Source organism: Heliangelus exortis, chromosome 3, assembly GCF_036169615.1.
Source record: "Heliangelus exortis chromosome 3, bHelExo1.hap1, whole genome shotgun sequence".
NCBI classification, from domain to species: Eukaryota; Metazoa; Chordata; class Aves; order Apodiformes; family Trochilidae; genus Heliangelus; species Heliangelus exortis.
The window spans coordinates 107,437,088-107,461,048 of record NC_092424.1 but is presented as its reverse complement, the minus strand read 5'-3'; the positions used below and the strand labels follow the sequence as shown (position 1 = coordinate 107,461,048).

The following is a 23,961-nucleotide window of genomic DNA, read 5'->3' as shown; positions in this document are numbered from 1 at the left end:
TGAATTGTGATAGAACATGTATTAAATTTTTATAATAGCACAAGAGTGATTGCTTCAGGGGTGAACAAGAGAAACACAATGAGATCATAAATTTGGGATGACTGCTGAGCAGCTATTGCATTTTGTTGGCATGCCAAGAGGAAAGCTACAGCAAGTCACCATTATTAGAAAACAGGATTTGCTATGTAACTTCTGAAGGTAATGAAGGGTGATAGTGTTTGGGGCTTGATCATACTGTCACATGCTAAAGAATTGAACTGTGGAAGTCATTAACAAAATATTTTTATTTTGTTTTCAAAATAATAAAAATCGTATTTTATAACACGGATCAAAGCTATTTACAATTAAAATATTTTACAAAAATATATTTTTAGCTTAAAAAAATATTAAAAATCATATGGATTAAGTCTGCAAAAGTTAAATTCTAATCCCAGAGGATTTTTGAGAAACACAGTCCTAACTAAACAGAGTCTTTGATGCATTACAGTTTCCACAATAAAGTATCCCTATTCTGCACACTACTGCAAATATACACAGTTACAAAACATTAAACATCTGTAAGAGTGATGAAGTCAAGTTCAATGGACCTTACTGGGAAGCAAAAGAAATCGTTAGGTTGATACTGAGACATAATTAAAGTTTTTCTTGCACTTTTCAGCAAGATGTTTTACTAAAAGCCTGATAAGGGAAAATGTGTGGCAGCTCCAGCTCTGTGCACACAGCTCTCTATCACCCAAGCACAAAACTCCTGCACACATCAGTCACTCTTCACATTCACTCTTCCCTAATGTTCCCCTGTGCAGCTCTTACCTCACACTGAACCCTCATTTACCACCAAAAAATGTTCAAACTTCTCTTGTTTCTGGGGCTAGAACCCCAGCAACATGAATTCTTCTTCCCTAGGGATGACTTAACAATAATCCTACCAAAAAATCACTGTTCATCACAAGTTGGAAAAGCTCAATGACTGCTGAGTCACAGAGTGATATTTAGCAGTTAATGCCAAAAACAGGTTGTAAAGCTGTCTACTTGCTAGCAGTGATAAACTTTACAGGCACTTTCTACCTTTCCAGGAATCCTTCCAAGAAAGAGTGAGGCAGTAAAGCAGTCATGGTTTAGGATGCCTAAAGCCATTGCTTTCCTTCAACAGCTGTTATTTCTAAAAAGACTCCTTAACCTAGGAGTAAGATGGCAGTGGAAAACATTTGGGAATAAAAATCCTCAAGTATTAAGTAAGACAATAACAGCCACCACTACCATCTTTGTGTAGGCAGGAGGCACTAATTAAATTAGAACTGGTTTAGCATGACCATCAGGCTTATTTCAGTAATACAAATGTTGCTTCAAAAATAGCTATTTCCTGATGATGGATTTCAGGTGCTCAAGTTTGTACTCTTCTATGAAGTCTTCAACAATCTGCAGAGCTTTGACTTTCACCAGGAGAAGGAGAACTTCTTCTGTTTCTTTGCTATAAAATTCAGAAAAGAAATAAGGAGAAGAATTATATAGTAACACATTTATGTACTTGACTGAAGTGCACATCATGTTTTTAAGAAAAATCAGGCACCTCTCCTTGGCAGCTTGGCAGCAGTCACCTGGGCTTTGCTGATCACAATGCCCAACACCTCATGCCCCAAACCATCCCACTGAACGAGCAGTGCAGAAGCCCTGCTTTACATTATGGACTCCACCTTTTGTTTTCTGCATATACTACAAGAATATCCTTGACTGGTGTAAAAAATATGAGATTTAAGGAATTTAAGAGATGTTTTACACATTAAATCCCAAGGAAAAACTTCTGATACCTGTGGTTACTCTTGTGTAACGTGCGGGCACACTGCAGCAAGTGCTGGCAGAAGTTCAGTAATTCAGGGAGAGTTGATCCACTTTTAAGATCTTGGAACCATCTCTCTGGGAGACAGGCAACCACCTGTTCATGCAAATAATTATTTAGAAAGTTTGAAAACAAAAGTCTTTCAATACCAAGTCACATAACTTCTGACAGGGCCCTTTTGGAAGGTTTAGTCATTATTAGTAGTGTGTTTTTTCCTCAAAACCAGGACTGGTTATCCCTGCAAGTAGTTATTCTGAAGAACCTATGGATCAGCATACAGTATATGTTGTAAAATGCTTGTATGCACTGAGGTAACAAAAAAAAAAATTAAACTGTACACGATGTTTACATTTTAGAATTTTTAAATATTCCATCTTTGTTTTCCACCCCTCCGTTAAAAAAAGAAACAACCAAACAAATAACCATAAAACAAGCTCTTCTCATGCACCCTCTTGCAACATACATCTTAATCTTTTACCTTATTACACTTTTCTATATTATCCAGCCCTGGTGGTGTGTTCAGGATGTTCAGAAGGAGGTAACGATTCAGCAGCTTGCTGAGTCCCAGGTCACGGACTGCATCTTCCTGTACAATCCCATCCCAAAGAAGAACATTGGAAAGCAGCTGCAGCAATGGAAAAACAGACAATATACACACATGGAGGTTTTCTAAAACATTAGTACAAGTTTTCTGCAAGATAAAGATAAAAAGATATTATATCCATGCAATTTCAGCACTCAAACCCCAGGATTCACACCCTCCAAATGTACTGTCAGTTTTAGCCACTAATAAGCTGCATACAGCAAATCATCAAGCACAATAATTAATTTTACACGTGCAATTGGACAGTACCCTAATATGTGTATATATGACCTCCAAAGCTTAGAAAAATAATTTTACTCTTCTAACAGGTTAACAGTTTGCTGGGGCCCAAGTATAGGAGGACACCTATGCTTTATTTTTTACAGAGAAGTCCAAGCAGTCAAATCTGAAACCATGGAAGAAGCCAAGAGTATTTAAGCTACTTCCCCAACAAGAAATATGGACCAAGGACACAGGGCATTTGATCCTAAGCAAACTTGCAGAGAATCCAAGGCAGTAGTAAAAAAAGTTACTACATCTGCCCAGGAAAAAATTACAAGCAGTCCCTCATTACATGAGTTTCTCATTTTTGAGTCTGATGTAAGAATGTAACTATTTCTTATCCTTTAACTCAGAATAGGTTAATTTCAGTATTAGGGACCTGGACAGCCTGGAGAGTTGGGCTGATTCCAACGGGATGAGGTTCAACAAGGCCAAGTGCTGGGTCCTGTACTTTGGCCACAACAACCCCATGGGGAGCTCCAGGCTGGGCACAGAGTGGCTGAGAGCAGCCAGGCAGAAAGGGACCTGGGAGTTGGGAAGCTGAACAGGAGCCAGAAGTGTGCCCAGGTGGCCAAGAAGGCCAAAGGCATCCTGGGCTGTGTCAGGAACAGTGTGGCCAGCAGGTCCAGGGAAGGGATTCTGCCCCTGTGCTCAGCCCTGGTGAGGCCACAGCTTGAGTCCTGTGTCCAGTTCTGGGCCCCTCAGCTCAGGAAGGAGATTGAGGTCCTGGAGCAGGTCCAGAGAAGAGCAAGGAGGCTGTGAAGGGATCCAGCACAAGTCCTGTGAGGAAGGGCTGAGGGAGCTGGGGGTGTTCAGCCTGGAGAAGAGGAGGCTCAGGGGAGACCTCATCACTCTCTACAACTCCCTGAAAGGAGGCTGGAGACAGGGGGGGTCAGTCTCTCCTCCCAAGTAACTACCAGTAAGACAAGAGGGCACAAGAGGTCTCAAGTTGTGCCAGGGGAGGTTTAGGTTGGACATTAGAAAGAATTTCTTTATGGAGAGGGTGATCAGACATTGGAATGGGCTGCCCAGGGAAGTGGTGGATTCTCCATCCCTGGAGATATTTAAAAAGAGACTGGATGTGGCACTCAGTGCCATGGGCTGGGAACTGCAGCGGGAGTGGATCAAGGGTTGGACTTGATGATCTCTGAGGTCCCTTCCAACCCAGCCAATTTATGATTCTATGATTCAAGGTAAGTGTTAACCTCCAGGTATTCCAGTCTCACAGACAGGATGCTCTTCTCAACCAGTCAAAAACCACTCACAAAGCCCAGCACACCACTGCACATTTCTCTGGGACACTTCCCTCTAACCAAGCAGCTACAAGACAGGTGGCAGAGCCAGGAGTGCTCAGCCTCACCCCGGGACATGGCACACACAGCAGCACATTCCAGCCCTGAGGCTACACACTGTATCTACACAAGGCAAGTTATGCAAAATCAGGGTACCAACACTGAACTTCCATCATCTGTACTTTCATCTTAAGAGTTCCTGGCTCACTTCTCACCCAAGGTAACCAGGACGCTTCCATACAATTTCTGGGCATGGTTTAGAGGCAACTGGCAACTGGACTGCATGTCAGGCAACTCTGCCCTTTAGCAGGAGTGCCTTGATGTATTAGTTGTTTAGCTTAAAAAATTAAGTTTTTAATAGAATCAATCATTTGAGAGTTACAATATTGTGCAATTAGTGTGCTGTTTGCTTAGGTTTTCTTCCTGAGCATGAGTAGCCAGATTTGCTGAAGCCTTGGGCTGCAAGCTGTAGATTTCCAGATAGATTTACTGAATGTGCAGCCACCTAGTTCAAATGAGGCCTCCAGACCAGTGTAAAGAAGATAAAGAAGCTTCAAGGCTAAAGCCATCAACAGGAGCTGCAACTAGACCAGACAATAGCCTGTCTGAAGACCATGAAGGAATCCAATGAGAAACAAGACCCCAAACACTACTCCTAGACCAAGCCACTGCATGAGGGGCAGGTGAATAGTCTAGAATATCTGTAAAATTTACCCAGGGATCTCTGACCACCTGCAAAATATTCTTTCACTACAACTAATTTAAAAAGAAAAAAACAGGGACGTTTTATCTACCTTAACAGCTGACCAAAACCGTCTGTCTTGAAATTTTGCACATACTGATGATTTGTCTTCCAGAGTTCTGGTCATGGAAAGAAGAAAAAACATAAAACAAGGATTTTGTTTGTTTGCTTTTAAAAGACTATGCATGGGAAATTGATATCTTCAATAATGATTAATGTTAATTAAAGAGTTCTTTCAGCAGTGACAGCTACAACCTGAATACATGTTGAAGGAAAGAGCTGTCAGTTTGAACCCATTATAATAGAACTACTATGAAATAATTTCCAATAAAATTAGTAATTGGAAATACCAGTGTCTACATTTCATGGATTTAGATCAAAACAGTACTGCTTAGAACCAAACATCCTACACCAGCTTTAGCAAAGCTTCTCTCCTAGCTGTATCTTAACCCCACCTCTCTGACACTCCTGCTCATTACCATCTTTGATACCATGTCCAGTAGTAAGCACCAACTACATCAATTCCATCACAGCAGGGACAGGAGGACACTGGGGGGGAGGGCACATGTGACACCAGAACACCTAAACACACACCCTCAGATGTAAGTTGTCAGCTAAAACCAAATTGTGGATCTCATACTGGAAAGTTTTTGATTGCAGGAGCAAAAAAGCATTAAGTCAGTAGTGTTACTCTTATTAGAAAGAGTTCATAAAGAGGAATAGGGCTTCATAACCTTTCCTAAATTAAAACAGTAGAAGTAAAGTTTAACTCATTAGCTGTTAATGGATGTCAACAACATTTCATTTACATCTCTGGGGGAGGAAATTAAAAAAAAAAACAAAACCACACACACACACACAAAACCAACAACAAAAGAGTCAGTTTACCTTTTAGGATACAGAGGAATAAACACATCTTCCTCTACAGATTTCTTCATTCTTAGGACAACCATGTTCACCAACTCCTATTAAGAAATAATTATTGTGACCCCATAAGAACAACTTGCTATTCCATTTGTAACACCTTCAATGCTTATTTTGTTCATTTACAAGTGTAATATGCTAATCAGAGCTAAGTACAGTTGCCACACTTATATAAAACACACAGATCACTCAGACATTAAAGCCAATAGACAAATCACAACTCTCATTTATCTACAGTTCCCCTAGAGGATTTATTTTTCCTCTAAGGTGTGGTAACCTCCCCAAGTGAGGCCTTTTTTTTCATATTTATTTGCAAGGCAGCAGGAAAACTGTATAGATTAAGAACAAAATAGGTTACATACATACAATGTCCAAAAAAATTAGTGAAATTTTATGTAAAAAAGCAAAATCACCATATCCTGGATAGTAAGTTTTTAGGCAATGTTTTCAGTTGCCATAGATTGCTACTTACCTTTTAAAAAAAGCCTTTTATTTTTTATTTATTTACGGTTCTGATGTAATTTACTTTATGTACAAATAGCATCTTGGCTCAAGTCAGTTGTACCACTTCAAGTCATGGAACCTTCTGAAAGGTTCAGTTGGATGGCATAAACTTTTCCTTAAAAATACCTCTTTTCATACTCAGGTCCTAAACATCCACCCCCTCCACCAGTTTTATACTGGATACACTTCCAGATTTACATCAGAATAAAACTGGAATGAGGCTGAAGAGGTGCATACTACAGTAACTATGTGTACAGAAGTATTTTTAAAAAGAATCCTAAAGTTACAGAAGCAGGCTCTCTCCTAGCCAATTAATTAACCTTTGGGGATTTTTAAATTTCAAAATTCTGGAGTTACTTAAAAACAAATCAAACAAAAAACAAACAAACAAATAAGAAAAACCAAACCAAACCACACACAAAGCCCACAACATTCCAGGGGTTGACCACTGAAGCAATATTAGCACTTAAATCTCAAATTCTGAATGGTAATTAAATGCAAATTTAAACTCTAACTATTGTTAGTGCAGTGAAGCAAGATTAGATCTATGATCAGATCCTTAATAGGTACAGGCAGAATTTTTCTAGAAATGGGAGCTAATTCCTGCCTCAAGAGTGTCTCACCTTCCCTCACTACCAAGAGCATCAGAGAGAATAACATTTAATTGTTAAAACTGCTTAATATAAAGTGTCAAAATTATCTGACTAAATAAAAAAATTTATAAAAAATTAAAATTATAAAAAAATAAAAAAATAATAACTGAACAACTTCAGGGCAATGTCTTAAGTGCCCACAAGAGCACACACAGAAGGCACATGCAGCTGATAAATTTCTCCCTTCTCCAACACCACAGGAGTTTTTTTACCTCTTTTGCACGACTGCATTCATTTCTGGAGAGGACTCGTTTTTCAAAGATGTTACTGCAAAGCTGCACAAGATTCTTTGTCTGTGAAGTAGATAAAGGATCCCACACATTCTTTACAAATGCTGGGGGGGGGGAAAAAAGAATTTATTTCATTCACAATATGCATGTGGTTTTCTGCACCAGTGTTAAGGCATTACAATGTATAGCAAAAGTAAACACATAAAAGGTTCCCACTTAGAATAATCTTTAAAAAAAAAAAGCTATCTTAGCCTCACCCTGTAGAAGTAACAAATCACTATACTTTAAAATGCAACTATGCAACTAACACTATTTGAATAGCTGTTGCTTTTATTTAGCATTTGACTACCCTAGCTGCAGTGAACATTTTGAGGACAATATTACTGTACCTCCAATTTTTGGAAGAACAGTTTTTTCAATCACTTTGCACAAAACTTCTTCATCAGGATCAGCATCTGCCCTCTTCAATTCAGATATGTTTTTGGCATCACTGAATTCTTCTATAGCTCTGAACCAGGGCATCTCTTCCAAATCTGTAAAATTTTGCTGAAAGATCATTCCCATTAGTTGTTCAGATGGTTGGAATTAAAAGAAAAGCTCCATCAAATGATACCTCAGATTCCCACTTAATTTTAGATTCACTTTCACCACTGAAAGGGCCAAAACAGCTCACTGGGAAAATTAGATTTGAAGCCAGGATTTAAAGGGTGGGATTGTTAAAGTGTCTTCAAAGAACTCAGGAGAATTGTTTTTACAAGGTGTGTTGCAAAAAGGGCTGGAGGGAGGGGAAAGAAGAAAGCTAAAGAGATTCCAACCACATGCTTCAGTTTGAGACCAGCACATTACCTATTGATTTCTAATTTTATACTAATAATTATACACAAACACAATTTTAAAAATAAGAAGTCAGCACCTACCTCAAGAGGATTCCAATTTATTAACTGAAATCTGATCAATGGATTTAATAGCTTAGGCAGGCAGAAGCTGATATAAGCATCGCAGTAAGACTCTGGAAACTTTTCTTTCCATTCCTGGAATTTCAACAGGATTTTTCTGATGTCACAAAAATCTGCATGTACATCTTCAAAGATTTTTCTACTATCCTCTAAAACGTTATCTATGGATAATATTCATTGGGAATAAAAAGAAACAATCACAGACCTTATTGAGGCATAAGGTGAAGAGTTTATGGATCTATAAAACATAAGCAGTATATGTATGATAACTGCATTTGTCATTTATTTTTGACAGACCTCACACTGAAACAGGCTTTAAAATCAAACCCCTGGAAAACCCAGTTCTGAAAAAAAATGCTGTCAGAAGATCAAAAAAAGACAAGTTTTGTAATTACCTATTCCACAGATTTATACAACCACTATTTCAAACTTCATGTCACAGTGATAAAATTTCAGGCATAAAAACCCTTCTGCTGCTACCTGGAGGTAACAGCCTGCTTCTCCTCATCTATTCAAGATAATTACAACACCAACCTTTAATTCACTCTGTCTTCAGAAAACAAATTGATTATACAAAACGTGCTGTAGTATTGCACTGAGTACTGTCAGATCAGCTTTGGCATAATCTGAAAGAGCTTATTTCCAGTTGTATCATGTGTAACAGAACCACACCATAACTTATCCCAGAAGAAATCTACCACCATACATCTACTCTTCTCAAGTCATTAGTTGGAACTGTCTGAATGCATTTCTTTTCTACCATGTTTAATTACCAACACAGATAAAACGTCTCTTCACCTTTCCAGGAAAAAAAAAAAATTAAAGAGTATTAGAAAGAGATTTTGTTCTAGGATGTCACAGTGACTGCCACCAACCTTTGCTCTTCTGGAACTCTGTCACCTCTGTTGGTGCCAACTCATCATCACTTGACATTCCTTCATGGTGATCACCTTCTCCTGCACACTCTCTGGCCTGTCGCCTGCACGTTCTGCATTTTGGAATGAATTCAAATGAATTATCCTCCCCATGTATGCTGCAGGAAGCTTAATGAAAAATAATCTGACTTCTAAAGCTTCTGAAGGCAAGCTGTGAGAGCAACAGCCTAAGGAAAGGCAACAAGGAGCAACAGAAATACATAACCACAAGGACACAACCTGTGGAAGGAGGAGGATCTTCCCTGAGGACCTGACACAGAAGAGTTGACAGCAATGCTGCTCACCTCTCCTATGAACCAGGCCTGTACTTCACCTCACTCCTGCTGATGAGGCTAGGGACTCATCTCACCTGGAACACTGAACACCCAGCATGGTACTGGACACTGTCACTGACAGTTCTGGTGTACAGGGAACTACTGAGTTCTTAACAATTTGTCATCTCAGTTCTGGATGACTTGTGCCACAACCTACACGAGAAGTGTCACAGCACCCAGGTGCCATTCAGGCTCAAAAAGCTTTTGCCACCATACACAGGCTGCAAATCAAAGCCTGCATCTCTGCCACAGGGAAGTGATATACAGTATGATAGCAATATTACATAAATACTTCCATCTGGTTATTTATATCAATTAGCACTAAAGGTTAACTGCTTCAAATCAAAGTTGTTACATTTTTCATCCATTAAAATTCCCAGGTTCCTGCTGCTTCTAAGTAGTTATGAATTGAGGCACCGATGCAACTGGAAATTTTTCAAAGCTCACAATAACTTCAGGGGAAAAAAAATCTGCAGCATCCAAAATGCAGCATCTGGCCTATGCTGATAGCAGAGGAAGGGCTAGATGCTGCTTTGCTTCCCTCACCACCATCCCCAGCAGCAACAATACTGCCTGACACCTCTGCTACCTATACAATAAGAAACATATTTCTGTCTAAGGTCAAAACTGTATTTATTACAACAAGATAGAAAAAGCTTTTGTCTCTGTAAAGAGCCTTACTTAACATGTGCTAATTTAACAAGAACTATTAGCATTCAAATTAAAATCAACATGAAGAGAATGTCATTAATGAATAAAGTGCTTGAAAACCTTCTTAAGTGTTGAAAAGCAAATAGCTATTTTTTGGTATAATCTAATTTAGTATTCCTACAGGTGAAGGAATTTGTATCACCTGCATTTCACAGAGTTCAGTGGACATTAGACCCACCTTCGATGTTCACACATTTTTAGAAGCTGCACCTTCTCATCACCTTCCAAACTGCCATTAGTTGGTTTGTCATTCCCACCTAGCAAAAGACAGAAACAGTCAAAAATAAAAGATGGTATGATTTTATGTTCCTATTTTCTCAGTGAGAAACCACTGATTCTTCTTCTATTGCTCTTGATTGGGCAAACAGCTGAAAAAAAACCCAACCTCCTTAATCAAAACAGTTGCCAGAATAAGGCACCATAAATATTGCTTGTTAACTGCATGCAGTTGTTTCCTTGTAGAAATTGACAAAAAGGTCAGTTTGATGACATTCCATTCATCCCTTCTTGCTTCCCAGCCCTAAAAAGGAAGCTAGGGCCTTCCACAATAGGTTGTTAGCAGTGTGAAGAGCAAGTTTCAGAGCCTAAATTCATCCTGAATGTCAAAAATCAAACAGTGTAATAAATTGAAATAATTTTTGAGACTTGGTTCCAATACTGTAATGCATGTTAAATCCCTGATTTACAATATTCAAAATCATTGCATTTAGGTTTCAAAATTAGTGAGATCCCTGCTGCCTTCTCTTATCTGAGTGGTCACTGACTGTCTGATCCCAATTACCCCTGCTCTGATTCCAGAGTCCAGCACAGGAAGAGAAACTAGAAGCATGTTCTAGCTTGGCCATTTATTATTACACCATTAGCTGGCTGATACGTGCACAACATCCCAAAAAGCAGAGTACTACTCCTGAAGTACTGTCATATAAGAAAAAGCATCCTTTCCACCATATTAAAAAGGATTAGGAACATAAAAAACCAAAAGTGCTGTTAAATATGCAAGAACAGTCTCACTTGCCATGAGCTTGAGGTTAAACCATTTTAATGAAAATCACTGCACTACTCTGCACCACTTCATGAGACTCCACCTGGAGCACTGTATCCAGCTCTGAAGCCACCAACATAAGGAGGACATGGAGCTGCTGGAGCAAGTCCAGAGCAGGGGCACAGGGATGATAGAGGACTGGAGCAGATCTCCCATAAAGACAGGCTGAGAGAGTTGGGGTTGTTCAGCCTGGAGAAGAGAAGGCTCCAGGGAGACCTTAGAGCACCTTCCAGTACCTGAAGGGGCTACAGGAAAGCTGGAGAGGGACTTTTTACAAGGGCATGGAGTGAGAGGGCAAGGGGGAATGGTTTTAAGCTGAGAGATGGCATATATAGGTTAGATATTTGGAAGAAATTCTTCACTGTGAGGATGGTGAGACACTGGCAGAGTGTGGATATCCCCTTCGTGGAATTTAAAGGCCAGGTTGGATGGGGCTTGGAGCAACCTGGTCTAGTGAAAGGTGTTCCTGCCCATGCAGTGGGTATGGAACTGGATGATCTTTAAGGTCCCTTCCAACCATTCTGTGATTCTATACCCATTTCTTTTAAACACCATTTTACAAAATCATTCAGGCTGTGAGCAGTCTCTCACCAGCAGTTTATCTTGCAAAATAAGACTGAACCTGTATGATTAGTAGTTACCAGAATCTGTTGCATCCAGCCTCCATCTGTTCCTAACAGCTCCAAGGACACTGCTCTTAGCTTTACTCTAACAGTTGAAGGGTTTAGTTTTGGAGGTCAGGTTTGGGTTTTTTGAACAGCAACAGCTAAAGATTCACAGGGCATACAAAGAATACATTGGTGTGAAAAGAAAATGCAAGCTGAGAAAGCTTCTACCTACAGTGACCAGAAAAAAACAACCACAGCTTTTGATAAAACCCTTACACAAAGGCTTCCTTCTTCATGCCCTTTCCTTCACATGTCAGCTTCTAGCTTGACATCTCCATTCTGAGCACACACTCAGCCTGAAAAACACTCTCATGTAAGAGTGATATTGCCAAGTAAACACACTGCTTTTCCATCTGTTCACAGAAACACAGAACCCTACACCAGCAAGCTTTCTCCAAGATAAGCTCTGCTAGAAAAGTGACTAAATTTGTTTTTAACAGCTAATGGGAAATTGCTGATTTGAATAAGCAAAATTGATTAAGTATTTGCTCATGTTATGTTCACAATTAAGCCAGAGAAAAATAAGATACTGAGGTGAGAATTTCAACTAAGGTATAGTACTTGCAAAAGAAAGGGGAGAGATCAAAGGTGAGAACAAAACACTTCACCCAAAACAAATAATTATGTATTTCTGCTCAGAGTGAATATTTCAGTAAGAAAATAACTTTTCATTTTATACTAACTTGTGAGATGCTGAATATAAGCAGCTTCATTTTTCAGCTCATCTTGCCTTCTTTTCATTAGGGCCATAGCTCGTTGCTGAAGAAGCAGCTGTACAGCCAGTTCTAGCTCATTAATGTCTTTCAGCTGAAATGTAATGAACAGCAATCAGGTTTTCAATCAAAATGCAAAAGGAATGAAAAAAAATAGTTTTCATTGCTTGGTTAGAACCATATGACAAGTACTGTCACTGAAGTCTTTCAGACTGCTTTGCAAGAGTGAAAAACAGAAACTAAACACCAGTTGCTCCTCATGGAACTATCCAAGACTTCATAGAAAAGGGTTAATTAAACAGGACACTACTGGAGTACTTGGTTAGCTTTTGAGCCACTGGTCATTGAAGAAAACATTAGTTAATTCTCCTTGAAGTTACAAAAAGAGACTCTCAATTGCAATGCAATCAGGTGACACAAATTAGATTTCATAGCACTGTCTATAGAAGATAAATCTAGTTACTAGACTTGCAAAAAACTCCCTCCAATAATATTGGTTTTCTTCCATTCAACAGAATCTAGTGAGACCACAGCTCCAGTCAGTACATATATCAGTACATATATACAAGCTTGATCATCACTTTAGGTCAGGGTTGATTTGCTTTCCCTATGTTTTGCTTCCTTTCACAGTAAAACCTATGCTAGAATTGATTTTTAGCTGGGTGGTTCTCCCCATTATTCCCAAACAAAATCCCTCATCTTTAGTTGACAGAATACACCTGTATCATCTTTTTAAAAAAGAAAATTACACATACCTTTTCATTCAAACAGTTTATCAAGTTTTCTGCATATGTTTTCATGGCTCTGTAGAATTTGTAATTCAGAGATGCATCTGAAGACTTCTCTAATTCCTGCACAGTCATCTCTGAACTTGCAATGTCCTCCATATATTTTTCATACTCCCTCTGGTGGGCACGGTGCACATCCTGCAATGATGTTATTCTAAAAAAGAAAAATCCAGACAACTAACTCTACTGCCAAGTGAACAGTTCATACATTCCAAACCATTTTTCCCATTAATCAGACAAAATTTTTGTCTGGGCTAATAATAGTACTTGCATTTGAGCTAAAGAAGCACTGACAGATTTATCCATGCCAACATAAGCATGGAGAGCAGACAAACATCATGCTTTGGAAACTCAAATGTCAATTCCATGGTGCTAGTTTTGTAAGCACCACTAACAGGTGGTCCTGCTTGACTGATCTCTTTCTATACAGGGGTGATCCACTTAGCAGATGAGATAAAAGATGTGGATATTGTCCACCTAGACTTTAGTAAAGCTTTTGACAACATTTCCCACAACATTCTCCTGGAGAAACTGGTTGCTTATAGCTTGGATAAGAGCACCCTTTGCTGGGTAAAAACCTGGCTGACTGCCCAGGCCCAAAGAATTGTGGTGAATGAAATCCAACCAACAGCCAGTCACAGGCAGAGTTCCCCAGGGCTGTGCTGGGGACAGTTCTGTACAATACCTTCATCAATTAACTTGATGAGGGGATTGAATTCACTCTCACCAAGTTTGCCAACACCACCAAGCTGGGTGGGAGTGTAGACCCCTCCTAACCTCAAGCAGATCAACAAAGAGATCTGGACAAGCTGAAGGAATGGGCTGAGGCAAATTGTAAGAGGTTCAACAATACCAGGTCCTGCACTTGGGTCACAACAACCCCATGCAATGCTACAGGCTTGGTGAAGAGTGGCTGGAAAGCTGCACAGCAGAAAAGGACCTGGGGGTGCTGGTCACCAACCAGCTGAATACGAGCCAGCAGTGTGCTCAGGTAGCCAAGAAAGCCAACAGCATCCTGGCTAGCATCAGAAATAGTGTGGCCAGGAGGATTGAGGAAGAGACTGTGCCCCTGTACTCAGCACTCATGAGGCTGCACCTCAAGTCCTGTGTTCAGTTTTGGGCCCCTCACTAGAAGGAGATTGAGGTGCTGGAGTCAATCCACAGTAGAGCAATGAAACTGGTGAAGTGTCTAGAGCACAAGTCTTCCAAAGACTGGATGAGGAAACTGGGATTGTTTAGTCTGAAGGAGGCTGGGGGGTGATTTTATTGTGCTCTACAACTACTTGAAAGGGGACTGGAGTGAGGTGGGGGTTGGTTTCCTTTCCCAAGTAAAAAGCAATAGAACAAGAGGAAATGGCATCAAGTTATACCAGGGGAGGTTTAGACTGGATATTAAGAACAATTTCTTCACTGAAAGGATTGCCAGGCACTGGAACAGGCTGCACAAGGAAGTGTTGGAGTTACCAACCCTGGAGATATTTGAAAGATGTAGATAAGTGTTTGGGAACATGGTTTAGTGGTAGACTTGGCAGTGTGCTAAGTTAATAGCTGAACTTGATCTTAAAGGTCCTTTCCAAACTAGATTATTCTATGACATTTTTTCTAGATCCTTCAATATCCCACACTTCCCAAAAAAAAAGCATAAAAAGCCCAATATTGTGGTATCATATTAAATAGATTCTACCCAATATAATCCAGGGAAAATTAGAGCTCATGTAAGCATGTTCACAGTAGTTTAGTGTAAGCTGCATGGATAGCAGCTCACTACTAAATACAAACCAAGTGAGGCTTTTTAATGCTAGGAGCTGATAAAACTCAAATTTTGCCATCACTATGTAGGTAGCACAGGAATGTTTACAACTCAGTTTCCTCCTCTTTTTTTTCTTTCCCTCCTAAACATCCCAAGTGACTGCTCAGCTTGAGCAAGTCTGTAACAGAACCAAGAAACTTTCACTTCCCTGAAGCAGGCAACACTTCTCAATGAAAATAATTGAGCTGAACTATTCTCTACTGAACTAGAAGTTAAAAAAGCTATTTCAGCATTCAGCATATTAAACATATCTATACAGTTTGTACCAAACAGGTTACCCTCCCCTTCTTGCTATGATCCTATGATTTTCCAGATAGGTTTCCTACTCTTCTGATTCTGTAAATAACTTTCTGTTTTATTTAACTCATTCTTTTCAGATCACTATGGCTGACTTTCAGATGACTACTTTTTCCACAAAAACAAAAAAAGTCAGTTTTGTTGCAATTCTTCAAGCAAGCAGATAAATGATGCTCTGTACATCTGTACAAAGCAAAGCATAGACTCAGGGAGCTTGGTGCAAGTCCATGGTGCATATTTATGTTTCAGCTGTATAATGTTACTTGTCTAAACTTATCTGAACAGCTGCTTCTTAGTGATCTGAGAGATGACAGGACATAGCTTACCTTGTGAGGACAGCTGGGGTCAGGTATCCCACACCCTCTTGGGGGTTCCCACCTCCACCCCAGGACACTTCAGCTGCCCATACAGCAGCTGAACTGCTGAGGAAAAGTCACAGCCTATCACACAACTTAAAAAAAAATACCAAGACAGGTTCTAGTTTGCCTAAACAGGCTGGAGAGACTTCATTGCTGCTTTAGGAAATACTGAGTTATTTTTGCAGCTGTTATAAAAATCACCATAAGAGGGCTAGGGAGCTGCCAGCTCCATCTGCCCTGGGTTAAGCTTTGCTTGCTGGGCATACATAACACTGAACAAACACTACAGTCAAAAACTACTGGCAAGCCAAAAAAAAAAGCTGCTGTCATTTAAGCAAACAACCTCTCTAAGGTTCTAGTTGGAAAAACTCTTGAAAAGTCCAAATGCTCCCCTACAATGAAGCACTGTCAGGTAAAGTTAAAATTTTATAGTGTTGTACTGGATATCATAACAGGCACATTACACATGAAATAACATCCAAAAAATCCTCCATACTCTGGATGAAGAATAAGACTTCAAAACTGTAATCTCTTTCTGTGGCAAAAACTCAACTCAGAAGTTCCTGAGAGCAGGATTTACCTCTCAGTCAGTCGTTTCTTCACATCTTCCAAGTTCACAGGTGGCAGAGAAACAGAGGGATCAAACTTTGGCTTAGCTGGTTGAAATTTATGAAGGGAATCATCAACATAAGTTTCCTGCAATAATTTTAAGAGTTAACTTTTATTACATCATTTACCCAAGTTTTCCTTATGCAGCTCTATAGATAAGCAAGACTGAATATAAAATGTAGAAATAATCTACAGCCAAGCAGAGATAGTAATACCTGATTTTACTGATTTCTTGGGGTTTAAAAACTATTTGAACATGTTTTAAATAGCTGTTGAACAAGCTATTTGCCATCTGTAAATCATTTAATATTCTGTTTTCTCAAAGTAAACTTTGTCTTGCACCCAAAATAAATACGATTGCCACTTTCTCATTAAGCCAGTGCCCAAAATAGAGATTTTTCACTCTGACAGCTCAGTTTAACTGCAATTATACCTATAAAAGGACTGCACTGTACTTTAGCTCATAAATTAAAAGACACTTCACATTCTATAACAGTAGAGGTTTGTTGAAGCACTAAAGGCTTTGACTAAAAATGTCTACTACTAAAAATTGTTGCAGTTTCTTAAAAAGCAGAAATCAACAGTCTTCAAGCATGAGGACCTGAGAACATGACTCGTACTGGAATTGAAATTCAAGAGCAGAAAGGTGAAACTTTCTCCTAGTCCTTTAAATATTCCCATTTAACAGGCAAAAATGTCTACAATTGTCTATCCTGACATACAGGACTGGTTATTCACATTTTCCTAGTCTGATTCATAGCAGGTCATACAAGCCAGAAACAAAACTTCCAGCTCATACAGAGGGTTTTTTTTTACCAATTATTTACTAGAAAAGACAGAATTCTGATGAACTGTGAACAAAGCTCTCAGATTGCTGCCCAACAGAAATTTAGCATAATAAAAGAATAATTCTGGCCTTCTGACTTTGTGTTTGTACCATTTGTGTTATTTGTATATTCTAACTTTCCAGATGCCTTGCACAGCAGAAAAAGCAGGTTTCAGAATTTTGTTCTCTGCTTCTCACAGTCTTCTATCACATACCAATGGACAACAATAAAGATTGGCATCTTCCCATAACTGTAACCATCTTTTTCTTGAAAAAATCAAGGTACAACTTCCTAAAAAATCAAGGTACAACTTCCTAAAAAAATCAAGGTACAACTTCCTAAAAAAATCAAGGTACAACTTCCTAAAAACCTAACAAGAGGGCAGGCAGAACATATGACAGTACTACAGATAAGCTCTCTTGCCAAAGACAAAAAAATCACCTTCCCATGTCTAGCAAAGCATGTGTCACCTGAGAGAGTTTAACAGCTTTCTTTATTTGCTGTTCTTCCCACTTCATTTGTGCTTCATCTTCACTTGATTCACCACTCACAGACACTGAAAGTTAAAACAATGATTATTAGATATTATTACTTCTTATATTTCACTCCAAAGCAACAAACACCACATTTTAGTGTCTCAAAGCAAATCTTTGTATTATACACATAAACAGGAGCAGAAGTACACACTGTAGCACAGCTGAGTGACATTATACACAGCAAATCCTTCAGCACTCCAAAACGTTCACTCCCCTAAAGATACAGAAATACCCATGCAGAATCTGTTCACTTATGCATTAGTGGCTGGAGAGTGGCCCAGAAGAAGGACCTGGGAGTACTGGTTGCCAACCAGTTAAACATGAGCCAGCAGTGTGGCCAGGTGGCCCGGAAGGCCAATGTCATCCTGGCTTGTATCAGGAGTAGTGTGGCCAGCAGTGCTAACACTGTAAATCTCCTCTTGTACCTCAGGACTCCCCCCAGGTACTGTGTACAGTTCTGGGTCTCTCATTTCAAGAAAGACACTTGGTGTGCTGGAGTGGGTCCAGAGGAGAGTAACAAGGCTGGTGAGGGAGGAAAGTCTTATGAGGAGAGGCTGAGGGAGCTCGGGTTGGTTAGCCTGGAGAAGGAGGCTCAGGGAAACCTTATCACTCTCTACAACTACCTGAAGGAAGGTTGTAGTCAGGTGGGAATCAGGGTCTTCCCTCAGGAGGACCTCTCTGACAGGAGGAGAGGGCATGGCCTGAAGCTGCACCAGGGGAGGTTTAGGTTGGATATCAGAAAGCACTTCCTCAGAGAGGAGGTGATCAGGAACTGGAATGGACTGACCAGGGACGTGGTGGAGTCACCAACCCTGGAGGTATTTAAGGAAAGGCTGGATGTGGCACTAAGTGGTTTTAGCTGATGTGGTGGTGTTAGGTCATAGTTTGTACTTGATCATCTTAGAGGTCTTTACAAGCCTCAATAATTGTGATTCCTTATAATCCTTATTGAAAGAATGAAGTAAACCAGTGCTTCATAAACAAAATTATAAGCACTTCTAAGTAGATAAAAGCAATGCAAAAGTCAGTTATGCTTTGCACACAATAGGTTTGTTCACTTCTGAAAGGCTGGTTTGTTGGGTTTTGACTTTCCCCTTTCAAGAGCAATCAATGTCACTGCAAGGAGAGCATTCTGAAGACTGAACCAGAAGGAGAAAGCAGGATTTACAGCAACTTTACTCACATTAAATGCTATGCCTCCTACAATGCAAATTTTTTTGAGTCAACAAGATAAAAAATAATCTCTTTAAATATTTCCCAAAGTATCCTGCACCACCACGTTAATTACATGAGAGTGTCCCTGCTTACTGCAGAGGGGTTGGACTTTTGGAGACCCCTTCCAATGCAAATTATTCTATGGTAACATCCCATAAAATATCAAGCAGCAGGGTTTTTACAGATTTAAGTACATCTTTTTGCCAAGACCCCTGAGGAGTAAAGCCTGACACTGCTCTCACTCTGGATAAGTCCCACATTCCTCCAGACATCAGTAAAATAAAGCCACAACCCACTGGGATAAATGGCAAAACTCACCCATGTGTTCAGCCATCCTCTGCCTAAGAGTTCTCGTTTTAGGAACAAAACTGAGATTCTTCAGATCAGACTCATCTTCATTCTCTAAATCACTGCTCTCTCTTCTCCCAGAGACCTGATGACTGTCTGAAACATCCAGTGGGAGATAATCAGCCCCTGTCCTGGCTCTGTGACGTTTCCTCCGAGCAGCCTCAACACAAGCAGCACTGGGGATATTCCCTGCATTCAACAGAAAGAAAACCAAAGCAAACCTAAAAATTAAATTCTGTATTGCTCCTACCATCACCTGGTATCAATAATCACCACAGTTCAGGATTACTGTACAATTCTGAATAGAGGACACAAAATATTTTAATATTAAGCTCACCGTGTTGAACACAAGGAGACGGAAAAGCATTCTTTAAAAGTAACACTCACTCTAAAACCAAAACTCAGCCTTTTCTTCTTTTAAATAAACTGCTGACAGCCTTTTTCCTCAAATATCAGCCTTTGTAACCTTAAGGAGTTTACAAATTAATCCAAAGTTTACAAATCAGCACAAGTGAGGTCATATTTTCATCTTGTGTGATGGGAATTGTGCATCATTGAACTGAATTTTTTTTAATGCTTTTCTTCTGAAACCAATGGTCATAATTTCTGACCCACTTCCAAAATGAACAGAGAAGTACAACAAATATTTGCAAACAAAAATATTGAGGAACCATCACTATTCTTTCACAAGGGTACCCCTGACTCAGCACAAACAAGATGCCCACACCTTACATGATTTAATCTGAGTGGCATTCATCTCATCTATCTTGTCATATACCTCAAGCAAATAATGTTGTAAAATAATTTAAAAAAAAACAAAACAAAACAGGAAACTAACTTGGTGACAAATCCTTCTTCCTCCTCTGTGGGGACCTGGAATCATTTTCAGAGTCAGAATTGCTGTAGTCTTCACTTAGTGAGGAATGACTTTGATGCTCCTTCTCTTCCTCTTCTTCACAAGTGCCTTGGGTGTTGCCAGTTCTTGGCTCCAAGTGACAGATTTCTGTAGTAGGGGAAAAAAGTGAGATTCATGATTTCAGTTTCAGCTGCTGGAATCTGATGTGCCAGAACTGGTGTCCTGGTTTGGGCCAGGATAAAGGTGATTTTCTGTCTTGTACTTTTGCTTTCAGCTCAGTCTCTCGTAAGTAGCTGCACTTGCTGAAATTAACAGCAAGTTTCTCAGTCAGTGTCTCCTTCTAGGACTGATCACACTCCATGTTTAGAGTTACAGCTGGAGACTGGTGTGCAGAACCAACACTGCTCAGCTCTGAGGAACATTTTACCCTCCAAGAGGACTAAAGAGGTCCCACCTGCAGCCCTCCTTTGGGGAGGAATGGACAAGATAGATCCAGAATTGACCAGAGTATTCCATCCCATACACCTCATGCTCAGTATAAATTTGAGGGACCACAAGAGCTTCCAGCTTCCTGCCTTTCCTGCTTCCCTTCCTTCACCCAGCATCCTGGGAGGATTCCATCCCTTCCTCTGCCTGTGCTCCTGATCCATGCCAGCCTGAATCTGTGTGTTCCTGCCTCCAGCTCCCAACTGCTGCTGACTCCAGGATTCCAGCCTGGACTTTCCCAGGGCTGCCCTGCAGCCTCGGTGGTGACATGAGAGTTATTGGGGGAAAAGGGGGAGGAATGTGGTATCTATTTTCCTGTATATTTGCATATATTTAGTAATTTTTCCTATTTATCATTCCTGTTTCATTAAAGCTGTGTAGTTTAGTTTCCAACCCATCAGTCTCTCTCCCTTATTCTCTCTCCTTTCTTTATCAGGGAGGAGAGGAGATTAACAGAGAGCATCTGTCACTCGGTTTAATTGCCAGGCCAGTGTTAAACAGTGACAACTGGTTACCAGTAACCACACCTTGCTGCAGCAGACTGGTGCTTCTCTCTCTCAGCCTCTCATCATCACAGTATGTCAAGTCTTCCAACACTTCAAGCCACACACAGTGTATGTATGTGTATCCTGTACAGGTGAATCAAACCATCTGTGCAAGTCCTAAACCAGCATTCCCCCAGGGACAGAGATCACATCTTCATAAACAAAGTTATGGTATCAGCTCCCAGCTGACAACTGATTGATATCCTAATAAATCACAGAATGTTTGGATTCATCTCCCTTGACTTTATGAACAACATGTAGAAAAAGCTTTTTTTTTTTTTTCTTTAAGCATTAACAATGAGTCCTTATTTAAACCATAAAGGTTTATGTATGTCTGTCTTGTCTCTCTCACCATCTTCAAGTTCCTTAAAAACATTTATTTCTCTTCTTCTGCCACTACATTTTCATCAATTGATCAACAATAAATATACCACCTGCTATAAAAGTAGGAGGTATGATTTTATAAGAAGTTACTAAGAAAACCTATCATCTCAGTTGCAACAACCTCAAAGGAAATTATTTCTCAACCTAATTTAGTTTCATTTATCAGCACCAATCAGGATATTTCTGTGAAAGAGTAGAAGAGAACTATTGGACACACTTGTTTGTAAACACATATCCCAAATATCCCAATAGGAAACTTGCTGCAGTTGAATGAGACTAACAATACTACTTTAACAATCGAGGCTGTACCTAATTAAAATATAAAAAATGGTATAATAGCACACAGTTTAAAAAAAAAAACCTGAGGTTTATATTCTTTTATCAAACAAAATCCTATTAAATTTACAGTTTCTCTCAATACAAACCCTCAGATCAAACTGCAATTTGACAGCAATAAGCAGTGGAGAGTTGCCTCAGTTTGACAGATGTGATGCTGAGGTATAAATGTTTAATTCTGCTGTACTATAGTGGTTCTGGATAACCAGGTCTTCTCAGGAACAGCCTCCAAGTTCTGCTACTGTTTTACTAAGGCTATAGGGGAAATTCAACACCAACAGATTAAAATTATAAACACGTTGAGTAACATCATAAGCATAATCCTGGGTTCAATTAGCAAGTAACACACATCTAACAGCAGTATCTGTACATCACTCTTCACTGACTCATTTTTAATATATGTTCATTTAAATATTCCATAAAATATATAAACAAAAGTACTTACTTTTGTTTTCTTCGATTTCTTTCTGTGCAGGCAGCAGGCTTTCCTTCTTCTGAATTCTAAAGGTCACTTCACTGAAGGATGGTTTTTTAATTTTAAAAAATTCTTCATCACCTATCCACATAAACAAAATCATTCTGAGTAACATTAACAAAGAAAGCAGTAATGTGCATATATATATATATGTATTACATATTAAGTGCATGTAATCTAAGCGTGCACAGCATATTTTTTAAAGTTCTGGTTGCATTAAGTCTAACGAGTTTTAAGGCTCTATCAATCAAGATCCAACACCTCTTCATTTAAAATGGTGCAAGCTCAGCCTTCTCAATACATCAACACTGTCCCACTGAAATGAATTATTTTCAGTCTGTGTCCAAAGTGATCTTCCCTGACCTGCCTTGCGTCCCCAGCCCCAACAGGCACAGCTTAAACTTAAAGATTGAAGTTTCAGTTATTTAAGCTGGTTCAACATTTACCAGGTCAGGCATGGAACCACTTTCAAAAGCTCCCCAAGCAAAACCACACAGACATGCTTCATCTTCCGAGTGCTTTTATGTACATTTATCTTAAAAACCCTCACAACACCCCTGTCCGATGTTTAACATTCCTAATTTTGGTCACCAGGAGGCACAAAGGTGACTTGAGGCTCCCTGGGTCACCACCCCAGGTCTCAGGCAGCCAGGACCCACCCATCCCCGTACGCGGCGTGCGGAGCCACAGCCCCTTCACCCCAGCCCCTCTGCTCCTTCCCGACCCTCTGGTAGCTGCTCCCAGGGGCGGGTGAGGCCCCTCAGGAGGGGGAAAAACCGCCGACCCCTCACCTTCCCGCTCCTCCTCACTACCGAAGCTCAGCAGCGCCTTTGCCGCCGGCACCGTCCCGGCTCTGGCGAGGCGCGGCCCTCGGCCCATGACTGCTCTCCCACTCTCCTCCCGGGCACCGGGGCTGTCCGACCGCTCCGCTGGGGACAGCGGCTCCCCCGGGGACAGCGGCTCCTCAGGGGACAGCGGCTCCTCCGCGGCAGCGGCCTTGGTCCCCTCAGGTGTAGCGGCGGCGCTGCCCTCTCTTTCCTCAGGCTCAGCTTCCGGCTCAGAACCGGAGTCGGGCTCCGGGGCTGGCGGTGGGGCCAGGGCCGGTTCCTCCTCGCTGCTGTTGTTGCTACTGCTGGAGGCCGCACGCCGCCGGCCGCGGAAGTTCCGCGGAGGCCGCCGGAACATGGCGAACGGCCGCGGAAAACCGCCGCGCGCACCGCCTGCCCAGTGCGCCTGCGCGGAGACCCCAACGCTCCGCCCCTGCCCCACTGCGCGGAGCCTGTGGTGGGCAGGGTCTGTGGTGGGCGGGGCCTGGTGAGAAGCTGCCCAATGAGAGAAAGGGGGCGTGTCCCGTGGGAGGCAGCGGCACGGTGGGGGCGCTGAGGAGAGCGTGGGAGGGAGGGGAGGATCCTGAGGGATGGAGGATCCTGAGGAAGGGAGGATCCTGAGGGAGGGATGGAGGATCCTTAGGGAGGGATGGAGGATCCTTAGGGAGGGAGGATCCTGAGGGAGGGAGGGAGGATCCTGAGGAAGGGAGGATCCTGAGGGATGGAGGATCCTGAGGGATGGAGGATCCTGCGGGAGAGAGGGTCCTGGGGGAGGATCCTACGTGAGGAAGGATCCTGGGGGAGGGAAGATCTTGGGGGAGGGAGGATCCTGCGGGAGGGAGGGTTCTCGGGCAGGGAGCATGCTGCGGGGCGTCCCGGA

General features: G+C 41.0%; 1 protein-coding gene across 1 annotated transcript; it reads right to left on the bottom strand.

Annotated features, from left to right (window-relative positions):
* GCFC2 (GC-rich sequence DNA-binding factor 2) lies at positions 1–23,511 on the bottom strand. The gene is made up of 18 exons (XM_071742060.1): positions 23,046–23,511; positions 22,225–22,335; positions 20,011–20,175; positions 19,143–19,361; positions 17,544–17,629; positions 16,218–16,333; positions 13,139–13,325; positions 12,354–12,477; positions 10,139–10,217; positions 8,876–8,988; positions 7,962–8,161; positions 7,434–7,590; positions 7,027–7,148; positions 5,622–5,698; positions 4,786–4,852; positions 2,313–2,459; positions 1,806–1,930; positions 1–1,468 (listed from the first exon to the last, which is right to left on the bottom strand). The coding sequence occupies exons 1-18, from the start codon at positions 23,437–23,439 to the stop codon at positions 1,354–1,356; spliced, it is 2,604 nt and encodes an 867-aa protein (XP_071598161.1). The 5' UTR covers positions 23,440–23,511; the 3' UTR covers positions 1–1,353.
* Between the last annotated feature and the right edge of the window lie 450 nt (positions 23,512–23,961).